This window comes from Stegostoma tigrinum, chromosome 12 (assembly GCF_030684315.1).
Source record: "Stegostoma tigrinum isolate sSteTig4 chromosome 12, sSteTig4.hap1, whole genome shotgun sequence".
NCBI classification, from domain to species: domain Eukaryota; kingdom Metazoa; phylum Chordata; class Chondrichthyes; order Orectolobiformes; family Stegostomatidae; genus Stegostoma; species Stegostoma tigrinum.
This window is the reverse complement of record NC_081365.1, coordinates 73,656,857-73,670,172: the sequence shown is the minus strand read 5'-3', so window position 1 is coordinate 73,670,172 and position 13,316 is coordinate 73,656,857. Positions and strand designations below refer to the sequence as shown.

The 13,316-nt window shown below is 39.4% G+C and overlaps 1 protein-coding gene across 7 annotated transcripts in view; it reads left to right on the top strand.

Annotated features, from left to right (window-relative positions):
- lrch1 (leucine-rich repeats and calponin homology (CH) domain containing 1) overlaps positions 1-13,316 on the top strand; it is a 162,540-nt gene that overhangs the window by 127,499 nt on the left and 21,725 nt on the right. For 4 of the 7 annotated variants that reach the window (XR_009446573.1, XR_009446572.1, XR_009446575.1 and 1 more), the window contains 3 exons: positions 1,088-1,129; positions 2,944-3,028; positions 6,093-6,209. Coding sequence is in view for 3 of the 7 variants with exons in the window: in XM_048540125.2 (XP_048396082.1) it covers positions 1,088-1,129; positions 2,944-3,028; positions 6,093-6,209 (244 nt within the window). In the remaining 4 variants the exon portion in view is untranslated. Of the gene's footprint in view, positions 1-1,087; positions 1,130-2,943; positions 3,029-6,092; positions 6,210-12,109; positions 13,017-13,316 lie in introns of those variants that run through there. The other 3 variants (XR_009446574.1, XM_048540128.2, XM_048540127.2) reach the window with 2 other exon arrangements.

Below are 13,316 nucleotides of genomic sequence, written 5' to 3'. Positions count from 1 at the left end.
GTGGCTGTCATTATTAAGGTCAGCATTTGTTGCTGGCTCCTGAATGCCCTTGAGAAGGCGGTTGTGACCCATCTTGAGTCATTTCAGTCCAGGAAGGGAATTTGAGGACTTTGGGCTTAGAGGCAATGAAGAAATGATGATGTACTTCCAAGTCCGGATAATGTGTGATAAAGAGGGGAATTTGGAAGCAATGGTGTGCCATTTTCTGATGCCCTAGTGACCCTCCCCCCAACAATGAAAGCTGAGATTCATGAGTGGCATGAGAGCTACTCATAGAATGTGAAATTGAAACTTAAAACACAAATTATTTCTCGTCCATCAACCTAAAGATGTATCCTTGCAAAAATAAAAAGTTTCTGCTGAGCCTACGTGGTTGCTCCAATTCCTTAGTTTCGCTCTTCCTCATCTGATACAATCTTGAACACAAAACAGAACAGCCTATAGATGTCAAAACACGATCCTGATAGAGCTGGTTTTGGTTAGGCACCACATAAAAACTGTCATGTCCATGAGTCTGAATGCAATTACTGAGAAGTGAATCCTGGTTTTCAAGTCCAGCAATATTTGTTGTAATTGAGAAGAAGACATAAATCAGAGCAAGAAAAGAGTAAACCATACAGCTAATATTATTCAATATTATCTTCAGTATGATTGCGGCTGATCTTGTGCCTCAAATTCACTTTTCCTTTGGGTCCATATGTCCCAGATTCCCTGACAGTTCAGAAGTCTGCCTCACTTGGTCTAAAATTGATTCAGTAATGGAGCACCCACAATCCCCTGGGTTTCACAAGGATTCACAGGGTTGAAGAAATTTCATCCGAAATGATCAGTTCTAATCCTGAGGCTGTGACCACCTTCCCCCCCCCCCCCGCATCATTACAGAGACATTCTGTTTACCGTGAAAGAGAAAACTACTGAAGACAGATGTTTTCTTTGTTTTTATTCATTTCTAAGTAAACGGTACTTCATGAGAGTTAGTTTTGTGTTTTAGTCCCCCAGTGCAAGTTTAGGATGATTTATAATTTTGTGATTGAATGTTCTAACTTTTTTTTGCATTTTTTTTCAAACATGCGTCAAAATGTTTCAGACTACTAATGAGAATCTGGAGAGGAGTGATTCTCAAAATGAGGTAAGTAACACAAGGGAAAGCCTGTGTCGAAACTAAATTCCCTCCTGTCTGAACTGTGCATCCCACGTGTACTGGGGAGGCTCAGATATAAATCTGGGAGCAAGGCAGTAGCCGTAATGGGTTAATGAGTTAATGAACATTTTCTTTCTCTCCACCAAACCTTCCCAGAAGAAAAGCAAGTCTCAATATTAGTGAGCTCTGTTGATGGGTTGAAAACCCAGACTGCATCTATTTGGTTGAGTTACAGTTGCTGTTGTAGCTGGTTGTCTCCCAGCAGTGTTTCTTTACCTTCTGGCTGAGAAGCAGTGCTATTATAAACAAACTGAGTCTTCACTGAACACAAACCTGTATGGTGTTCATTCCTTTCATTCCTTGGTACCAATCAATAAGTCTAGGCTTAATTATTAGTATGTTATTGTGGCTGACTGCACATAAAGGGCTGCCAGCAATCTTTATTTGTTCCAATGGAGAGTTGTGTTCAGTCCGGCTCAATTCGTGTATCCCAAGGCTAATTGGTCAGCTGCTTTTAAAAGCATCAAAGGGCACAATGAAATACTAAAAGTGCAGTAACTAGTCTTGCCCAATATGAAACCCTTTTCAAAATAGAAAACCCATCAGCATCTGTAACACTTTTCAATTATTGCTTGAATGATAGACCCTGGAGGAAAGTATGTTGAGGTGACCATGACTGGTGAATGCCGTGCAGCCACTCCTAGCGACATTATGCGTAGACAGTGAGCCAGGGAAGAGAAGATAGCTCTTCCCTGGGAAAGCATAGATCATTTTTGTCCTTTATTAGGCCACAGAATTCCCAACCTCTGGCCTCCTCTTGTAGCTACAGGGTTATGGTGGGCCTAGTTAAGTCTCTGGTCATTGCTAGGCTTCAGAAGAGCATTCAACACTGCAGTACAGTTGAATTTAGATTCCCACAGCATTTGGACCTCTTCTGAAGTTGTGTGTATAATTTGTTAGAAATCTTAACGTGTAATTAAATTTTTTGTCAACCCTTTTCCGATGTTATAAACACAAAAACCTGTGACTTCAGATGGATTCTGAGATTGCAGTGTGATGGGATATCAACATTTTCTGTTATAAGTGAGGACGTAAACATTTACAATGGAAATATGAAAAGAGCAGAGGCTTTTAAAAAGGATCTGAAATATGCAGGTATCTCCTGGTACAATTAATATCCCTGTCTATCACCTTGTTTACCTGAAGAATACACTTGAACTCCCAAGTGCAGCCTGATGAGAAATAGATTAGTTGCTTTCAAAAAGATGCATACAAAAACTGCACCAGATAATTAAAAGTCTCAGCTCACATCAGAATGTTCTGCTGAGAAATGGTACGACTGTCCAGCTCTAATGAGATCAGAGTTAAGACAGGTTGCTGAAATTGGCTTTTCTGTATTTTTGTTGAAACAAATGATGTAAAGTCATGAATTAACTTCAATAATATAGCTGATTTTATTTCATTTAACAGCTTCATACATTACTAAGAGGAATATTAAATCTTAACACATATCAGCCCTGCTGCATCTCAAAACTTGGGAAAAAAAAACAATTTTCAAAGAAAGTATTCTTGGCAGGGAAGTGGCTTCAAAATGTTTATAAAGTGCAGCAATCTGTTCATTATCACAGTGATGGCAATGAATCACTGAACACGTTTGCAGTTAGATGCTGTTCCAACTTAATATAGAATTAAAACAAAATGTCCAACTACATGTTAAACCTTTGCTATATAGAAAACTTAAGCTACCACCGTCAAACTGATACATTAAGCTGAGTGTTTTTAAAAAGTAATTTTATTTATAGGATGAAGACAAGACTCCTACAGTAACTCCCACAATGTCTCCTGTAGCATCTCCCACTGCTCCCTTTGGACTGAAACCACGGTCTGGTAAGGAAACCTTTTAACTGGCTCACAATAAGAGGTAGCGGTCATCTTATTCATGTAGTACACAGTGAGTTTGAAAGGATTCCTCCAAGAATGCCATCTATTATTTAGACCAAACTTTCAAAACTAAACCATTAAGGTGGTGGGAGGAAATGTGGAAGATCTCTATTAAAGATGAAAGCCTTGGCTGTTCCTTTCAGTGGAAGTGAGGTAAAGAGACCACTGCTCTTTGGAATGTAAACAGTGACTTTTAAGCATGGAATCCATTGACGTAAAATATTTACGTAGCTATTAACTTTGTAACTCTGGTGAATTGTGGCACGTTTTAAAATACTTTGGGACTACTTGGGGTTTATGCAGAGGTTTTCAAAGTTGTATTTTCAAATTTTGGTCTGGTTGCTAATGTGGCCATTAGTTTCTAAAATCTTGTTCACCTTCTGACTAATCCATACCCAACAGTTATTGTAAACTGGCACTGACTGTTCAGCTTCCTCTTTCATTGTTAGTATCTTTTCTGTCAATAAATTGATTGATCTCAAACATAGGTCACTGGTGACAATTTCTAGTTCCCTTATTTGCATCATAGTTTGCAATAATTTTCATATTAGAATCATTATTAAAGCCAGAGTTTGTTAGATTTTATCATGGGCAAATTTTTCTGTTTCTGGAGCTGTTTTATTTGAAGTTAAAGAGGAATGGGTGTGTGGTATCTGTTTTGAGTTATTCAGTCACCTGGGGGACACAATAAAGTCTGGAGTTGCCTGCTAACATTGCGTAGACCAATATTATGTTGTTTTAGATTTTGTTCGTGTTCTAAGAGTGATGATTTGCGCATCTTACATTAATTCGAGTTTTGCTTATCTCCCCAATTAAGCATTATAGTTGCGCAATGTGTTTCAGTTTGTGGTAGTTACATCTGATAATATCATTCCAGTAACTAGTGACTTAATTGGAAACATCTGAGGAAGATGTAGGAGTAAGATATCATTTATTTTGCTTTCACAATAGCCATGTAATTTCATTAAAAAATGTTTGTCATTGTCCTTCAAAAAGCAGTAAAGACTGGCAAGAATGCTTGCTTGACCTTGTTTCCTACATCAAAGAGCCCATTGACTGATCAGTGGGAGGTTGCATTTTGAACTGTAAAATATCCAGTTATTTCCACTGTTGGATCATTTTCAATTACAGATTTCCACGTGTCACAGTGGCTCACTGATGGTGCGTAAAGCTGTAGAATCCACATTTTAACAAAGAAGTATAATTGTTATCAATTTATCTCTGAATTCAGAGCTTCATTAAAAAATTAAATTATAACTGCAGCCTTTTTCCCAGTTAAATTCTTCAGCCTAGGATTTTGTGGAACTTATTGTTCACAATTATCCATAATTTCTGCTGCTTTTACTTGAATTGACTGAAACAGGTAAAAGAATGAGAGCTGCCACTTACGTAAAAGAAAAGTGTTCATAGATGAATAATGATTAATGAATACCAAGGGAGGAGATAGTTGCAAGTAAGCAAATTATATCCTCTGTATCAGCTTGTGTTTGAAGTTTAAGTGGCTTTGTTTTGCTTTTGTCCTTTTCAATTTGTGAATTCATGAGCTAGGGATAGAATATTTTGCTGATAATGCTGTTTCGGCATAAACCATATCTATTGGCAGTAACGACCCCCTCTAATCTACCCCAGGTTTGTTCTAGCCAATCTCAGAAAAGAGCCTTCACCTGCATCAGTGTGCCATAACTGTTTCCCGCACCAGTTATTTGGAAAGTCTTTGTGAAGGGAACTGGCTAATTTTGTGCTGTGGGCCCTTGCCCACTGGGAACTTGGTTTAGATGGACCAAATGGAGTAAGTGAAGGTTCAAACTCTCATTCTCCCAGTTGAAACTATTCAGATAATTTTCCAGAGGTGAAAGAATAGTTTAGAAATATGCCATTGACTTTTAATTTTGTTTGTGTATATTTGAAATGTGAATGTGGGACCTAACTCAAAGGTTGCCTCATATAAGAAAGTTGCTGGAAGTACCTGTGCTTTTATTAACTAACTACAAGCTAGAGACTAGGTTAGCACAATTGGTAGATGACTACTTTTTGATGCAGGGTGACAGTAACAGCAAGGAATCAATTCCCTTCATTGCTGAGGTTACCATGAAGGCCCCAGTTCCTCAACCTTGCCCCTTGCCACTGATTAAACTCAGCACCAGTCATCTGTTTCTAATGAGAGAGCAGCCCAATGGCCCTTTAGGACTATGGAGACTGTAGCTAGATGTTAAACATATAAGGCAAGAGTCTTATGAAACCATAACCAATTTTATTGTTGTATTTGCAATTAAATGTTAACAGAAAATGTTAGGACTTTGAAGTGACTGAGGCAGAGATTTTTTAAAGAAACATTGGATAGATATTTGAAGTGATGAGGAGAGGACAGGGTCAATTGCAAATAATCAGAGATTGTTGGAAAAAGTATCCTGTAGGTTCTAGAGCAGTATAGTGCCCTTGCTTTGACTCTTGCCAAAATTCTTTGGTGGTTCTTGACCTGTTGGTTAAGTTAGGTTTTGCTTGGTGGGGTCACACGTTTTGATCTTAAACCAAGGAGGAATTAAATTTCTGCTGTGGTAGTTTGTAGTTGTTCGCTATAATTAACCCACACTAACTTTAGTTCTTTTATTGTATCATTGTTTGATCAGCTGTAATGTGTAATATTTAAACTAAGTGATCATGAGCATTGATGAGTTTTTACTGTAGCTTTTGTGTAATTGTTCTCATGTTTTCATTGTATGACAATATAGAGATTAGTCATGGCAGAAAGTTAATTGCATGATTTGATTTGTATCTGATAGCTAACAGTTTTTTTTCTTCATTTGTTTTGTGTTGTGTGTTTCTTCACACTTTATTTTTGTCCTTTTTAATCTTGAATTTCCCGGTTCAACCTTGTGTCGATTCACATTAAACTTGCATTGGCTGCTACTGGTGCATACATTCTGATCTTTGACTTTTCTGGTCCACTTGGTATTTGTCCAATGCCTCTTGGACTTGCTTTGTATCTACTTTATGTCCTTGCCACCTTCAGTCCAAGCCAACTCTCCTTCTTTGGACTCCCTTCCTCCCTCCTTCAGAGAGTTGACACAGACACACATAGAGGAACGCAGTACCGTCACTACCCCTCAGGAAGAAGACAGAAGTCATGGTATGTGTGTTGCCTTAGTTTATGTGTTGGTGCACTTAATGAACTAACTCCACTTTAATATATTAGGCCACTTTTGAGCACAGACGTAATCTTCAAATGTTCTAGAATGGTTCCAAATAATTTAGGCTTGAATTCGCTCCTATTTATTGGACTTCTTGTAAGGAATTCAAATGATTTCAAATGATGTGACCAGTCGATTAAATGACAGATTAAAATAGACAGAATGAAGCTATTAACCAATCTCCTATTCAAAATTCTTACAACAGTTTAAAGTTATCAATAAAGCAGCAAGTTGTTGAGAATTTTCTTTGTTAGGCTCACAGCATGATTATGATTTGGTAGCTGAATTGGGACTAGGGTTAAAGGATAGCTGATAAACTGAGCACAGTGAAACTCTTCCTAAAGTTGAATAAAAAGTTTTGTGGATGCTGGAGAATCTGAACTAAAAACTGAAAATGCTGGAGAAACTCAGCAGACCTGTCTGTATCTGTGGAGAGAGAAGCAGTTAATACTTTGAGTCCATTGTGACCCCTCTTCACATTCGATTCCGAATCCTAAAATTGGGTGGTTGCCAGGTAATTTTAACTTTCAGTCTGTAATTAGTTCAGTTATTGTGGGTTACATTAGAAGACATCATTTTGTTTGATTGTAATTGATGCCAAGGAAGAAATTGGACATTCACTTGGATAGGATTATCATTGACAGGATTCTTTTAAGGACAGGGCTGTCTGCCAGGGATCTTTCACTCCAATCTATGGAACCATTTAGCCTCCTTGATTAGGGAATCTAGAAAAGCCTACGTCTGGCTGTTTATAAGTCACGTAGGAATATCAAATAGAATATTTTTCTATGGAAAGCAAAATGTTGCAGAAGATGACAATCTGAAATAAAAACAGAAATGCTGGAAATTCTCAGCAAGTCAACCAGGATCTGTGAAGAGATAAAACATTTCAGGTTGGGTTGACATTTCATTAGTGTTGGAAAAAGTTAGGAATGTTAGAGCTTTTAGTAAGTACTGTGAAAGGAGCAATTCTTATTACATTTCCAACTTTTCCCAGCTCTGATGAAAGGTCATCATCTGAAACGTTAACTCTGATTTGTTCTGCACAGATGGTCCCTGAACTTTTTCCAACTTTTGCTGTTTTTTCACATTTTCTTTGGTGTCAGAGTTAGTGTTCCTACCACATGGTTTAATATATTGCAGAAGCGATTTTGGCTTTTCCCTTTTTGTTGGATGGGAATGTGTGATTAAAAGATGTCTGTTTATGAAGTTTGATGAATGCTTTTGGAGCTCAGCCAGTGTGCTGCTCCTTTCTGCTCTGTTCCATGGTTTGAATTTGTTATGTTACACTGGCCTTTCCTTGCACTCTGTATTTCCATTTGTTTGCTGACACAACTTGAAAGTAATCACTAGTACGTCAAAAATTAACAGATAACATTTGTATGTGGAATATGTGAGACTGGTTTGCATGATAAATAAAGGCCTTTATGCCCAGCAAATAGTGTAGTTGGAAATGGTATGATTTTTGGTTCATCTTTGACTGGAAATGCAAATTAATACATGAAGTTAGGGAGGTTACTAGGCCAATGGGATTAGTTTAGGATTTTTACAGTACTTAATACTGAATGGTTCGGTCCAAAGTTAGCTTCACACGAAGCATGGAGTGGTGGAGAATTTCTATTTCTCACTAAGTAGCACTCAAATGCTGGGAAATGGGATTAGAGTGGATTCATACTTAATGACTAGCATGGACACAATGGGCTGAAGAGCCTGTTTCCATTCTGTTATACTCTATGATATTCCTCTGTCAGTAACTCTATCCAGGGAAGAATTGCAGGCAGAAAAGGTGACAAATAAAATCATTAGCTGTGGAAAAGATATGGAGTAGGAAGTTAAATCAAAACAAAAATACTACAGATGCTGGAGATCTGAAATAAAAACTAAGTGTTGGAGGAACTCAGCAAATCTTGTACCATTTCATTACAGAGAAAAACAGAATTAACGCTTAAGATCAAGGGGACAGCTATTGAGTAGTTAGGGTCCTGGCAGTGGAATTGAACCTTTATACTTGTCACTGCTGAATTTACTTTCCTTTATACTGTTATCTACTGCTACGTTTTTTCCAATCAGAAACCATGAAAAATTTTTATTTTATTTAGTTCTAGACGAGCTGCTTCAGGTGTTGATCCTTGTTCTTGTGTAGTACTCTTGTGTTGCTAATGTACCACCTTTTATACCGAAAAATGCCTAGGCTATTTTCAAACTTCTCGGCTTGAAGTGTTTCTTGCTATGATTTCGCTTTGCTGTTTTAAATATGCATGAATATATTGACAGGTAACAAAAGACTAACTGGTGTACTCAGCATGCCTAACATCATTGATGTCCTAATCATTATGTCTGAACATGTCTTTCTCTACAACTCCCTTCATCTGCATGCACTCTCCTGTGAGAGACAATGCACAGGGTCAGTAAAGGAGAAAGAGCTCCAAAACCTCTTCTGACATCAGTAATTGACCTTCATTGATTTGTGCACAACAATGACTAGGCCTTTTTATTTCCTAACCTTTCAGTGTTGCTTGGAAGTGACGTGTGTATATTGTGTTGGCCCTATCAATAGGAATGACACTAATTTCAATTGAATGGTACTTTCAAATGTTTTAACCAATACCCTGGCGCAACTAAATCATCTTTGAATTGATCCTCTGCTGTCTTAAGTTATGCAAGGAAACTAAAATCATGTGCCAACTAACTTACCATTCTGTTAACGCCAGTGTCAGGCCATGGACTGATCCCTGGGGAACACCACTCATGGCATTCCTCTAGATTAAACCACACCCACCAACCCAATCTTTCCAGTCCTCCAACTGGAGCTAGTTCCTAATGCAGATTTTCAAATACCTGCTGAAACCAGTAAAGTCTATCATGTGATGTAACCGAGCTCAAAGTACTTTCTCAAAGGCTTTTGAATGCCCAAATAGGCAGTGTCTCCTGGATTTCCATCATCCCAGTAACCTTGTGACATCCTGAAAGAATGCTTTCAAATTTATGTAGTTAAATAAAAAAGATACAGGGGAATTCTTTACAGCAGACTTTTTAAAAACTGTTTAGGTAGGTTAGAGAATTGGAAGTTTCTTCTTTTGGATCATCACCAAACTTTTATCATTTATCATTCGAATTGACTTATTTGTTTCCTTTTCTGTTGCACTTGACTCATTTGTTCCATGTCCCATTCCTCCTGACCTCTACATGAGCTAAAACGTCAGAGGGCCCTCCTCGTGGCTCTCTTATAAGATGAATTTGGATAATCCTCATTGCCCCGTGTTTCCCCACAAGAATGATGCTTTATTGAGCGTGGGAGAAGGCTGACTGTCTCACACCTTCAAACAAGTTTGCATTCTGGTGTGTCGCGTTCCATTACTGTAATTGCTGCAGTTTGAAATGATGAAAAATTATTAAAATGATCAAACAGAGAAGCAGGATTGTGGAGAGTGACTAATTAGGATCAAATGCAGAGATGTGGGCTCAGAAAGTGCAGCATCAGGAACCCAGGAAGGACATTGTGAACTGGACCAAGGGTATACATGCAACTGTGAAGAGTACAAATGGTTGCCACAGTCTCAATGGAGCTAACAGCTCTACATTTGTAACCTGTTCCCAGGTCTTCTGTTGCAGGATAAGTGGATGAATATTTGGGGGACAAAAATTAGCCAGGACATGGAGAATGAGAATAGGGGGACCATACTTGAAAAGCTGACACAGAACCAAAAGACAGAATTGTAATCTTTATTATCTGATTTGGTGATTTGTTGGGCTTTCGTTGATGCTGGTCTGTTACAAAAGCACCAGACAGAAGTTAATTCACAACCACCTCAATTATTATCATTCCTCACGTTTAATATTGAATTTGTGGCTGAAAGGGGAGAGATTGTATGACCCCATCATTATCATGCAGGTTTGATGGCTCACTAAGCCAATTGTTCCATATTGTGCAGACACTTCATTACCATTCTAGGCAATGTATCAGTGTAACCTCTAACTGAATCATTGGTGTTTTGCACCATTCTGTGTTTATATGATCCTCTGGTGCGGTGGGACTTGTCACTTCCGCTTCTGTTTTTCAGCAGAGGTCTGTGTAAGGGATATATTCCTACCTGTTTGTTAATGGAGTCGCGTGTTGAGAAGCAGGCCTCCAGAAATTCCCGTGCAGGTCTTTTGTTCATTTTGTTCCTATAAACGCTTTGTCCCAGTTGAACAGATAGCCTTCATTGTCTGTGTGTTATCAAGACAAGTGAATATTGGTCAAATCTTTAACTGCCAGCTGGTGTTTGTGTAATGGCTGTTAATTTCCTCCCCGTTTGTCCAATGTAATGTTTATTGTACTTGCTGCATGGGATTTTGTTTATCATGTTAGTCGTGTTTACTGTTGGTATGGAGTCTTTAGTCTTTGATAGCATTGCTAAGTGACTATACTGAGACAAGAAAAGAACAGACACGCAAGGGAATTTTTGGAAACCCGGTCCTCAACACGGGACTCCATTAACAAACTGAAATAGATTCCATATGCAGACCGTTTTTCAAAAACAGAACCGGAAGCGACAAGACCCACCACGCCAAAGCATCATATAAATTTGGAATGAAGCAGAACACCAGTTGTTCGATCAGAGATCGCACCGATGATGATGCTGAGAATGGTAATGAAATGTCAGCACGCAATGGAACAGCCGACTCGGTGAGCAAACAAAAGATTGCATCCACAACCCAAGCTACAAATTTTTGCTAAGGCCTTTAAAGCTTATGGGCACAGCACGCTAAAACAGGCCCGACAGTGGGACGCCTATGCCATTTGACAAAATGCTACTCACAAACAGCTCAGGAACTGCCTCAGGAACCAGGTACTGCCTCACACTGTAAAATACAAACCACCACTAAATGACCCACAAGCAAGAAGAATAGCAGAGCAAAACGGCTGCAGAATGCTACAGGCAGTGGTCACATGCCCACAACCAACTCCACAGATAAGAGCGGGAAATAGCACAGCAAAAATCTTTGCACCAGAATTCGACCAGCTAAGAGTCGACCACATCACTAACACTAAACAACAGAGAACTCAAACGAAGAAAAGACCCAGCCTCCAAGGGAAATTAACAGGACTAATCCACTGGGATGACATGAACAAAGCAGACATGTGGGTAAAGAACCTATCCAACAAACAACTCTCAGACACAGAAAAAGCCCTCCCGACTTAACTACAACCACAAGGGCGCAAATAAAACAGAATTCTTAGCAGCGCTAGAGTCAAAAGTGAAAACCAATGGAGTCACTGACAAAACTCAACAGGCCATCAGACAAACAGTATTCCCAGCACTTAACCATAAACACAAATCAGATGCTTTGAGCACAGCAGAGAGAAAGGCCCCAGCAGGACTGAAGAAGAATAAAACATCACGTTCCTGCTAGCGGACAAAGGACAAATGACCATGCTTCTGAATGGAATAGACTACACCGAGAAAGCACAGGCACTACTCATGGATATAGCCACATACCAACAGGTGGCGTCAGACCCCATACCACAGCTAGAGAACAGGATAACATAGACACTTAAGAAACTTAAATGTGCAGGAGAGATCTCTCACACTGACTACTTCAGAATGAAACCAGATGGCTCAAAAACTCCCCTCTTCCACAGTCCCCAAGGTACCCAAACCTGAAACCCCACTCAGATTAATGGTCTCCTTATCACGCACACCTACACACAAGCTAGTGAGAGAAGCATAATAGAGACTTAGACACCTAATTAGCAGATCCCCACACTAAAAACATTTGGCACAAGAATTTCTTTCACAGCTCAGGGACAGAAAAATTGACAAGGATGAAATAACAATCTCCTTTGATGTTACAGAACTATTTACATCCATTGATGTACCGTTATCCAGAGAGACATTAGCCACGCTACGAGACACACCAGGACTACTGACCCTGAACTCCAGCAACAGGGACAGCTTTCCGAAACTATTAGATTTATGCCTCACAGCGCACTTCACGTTGAACAGCCAAATATACAAACAGATGAACGACACAGTGATGGGATCACTCATCGTGGAAGCAGTGGTGCAGAGTCTGGAACACACAGACCTTCCTATAACCAAAACTGTGGTTAAGATACATGGACGACACATTCGTAATAATCGAACGCACAAAAGTAGAAGAAACCTACCGGTTTGTTAACAGCGCCTTCGCAAGCATAAAATTCACTAGAGAGGAGGAAAACAGCAAACAGCTCCCATAGTTAGACGTAATGGTAGAGAGACTAACTAGCGGCAAATTCCAGACCCGAGTGTACAGGAAGGCCACACATACATGAACCAAATCCTGAACTTCAATAGTAACCATCCTCCCATACACAAACAGGGTTGCATTAAGACACTGTTTAAGTGAGCCATATCACACTGCAACATACCAGAACTCCAGAGAAGGGAAGAGGAACACTTGCACAAAGTATTTACCGACAATGATATCCAAGAAGTTTTGTCCACTGATGCCTACAAAACAAACGACAGTCAGAGGACTCGGTACAACAGAACACACAAGTAACACCACTCTACATCAAAAATATATCGGAAATGACAACCAGACTCCTTAGACAGCATAGGATCATGATTGCATACAAACCTACATCAATATTGCATCAAATGATATCAAAGACTAAAGACCCTATACCGACAGTGAACAGGACTAACGTGATATACAGAATCCCATGCAGCGAGTGCAAGATACATTACATTGGAAAAGCGGGTAGGAAACTGATGACCAGGATACACAAACACTAGCTGGCAGTAGAAAGACATGACCAATATTCACTTGTCTCGATACACACAGGCAATGAAGGCCATCAGTTCAACTGGGACAAAGTGACTATAGGGACAACCGAACAACAGACATGCAAGGGAATTCCTGGGGGCCTGTTTCTCAACATGGGACTCCCTTAACAAACCAACAGAAATAGACCCCATATACGGACTGCTGCTAGAAAACAGAACTAGAAGTGCCAAGACCCACCACACAGAGGGTCTCATAAATTCAGAACAGTGCAGATTAGAGGTGGCATT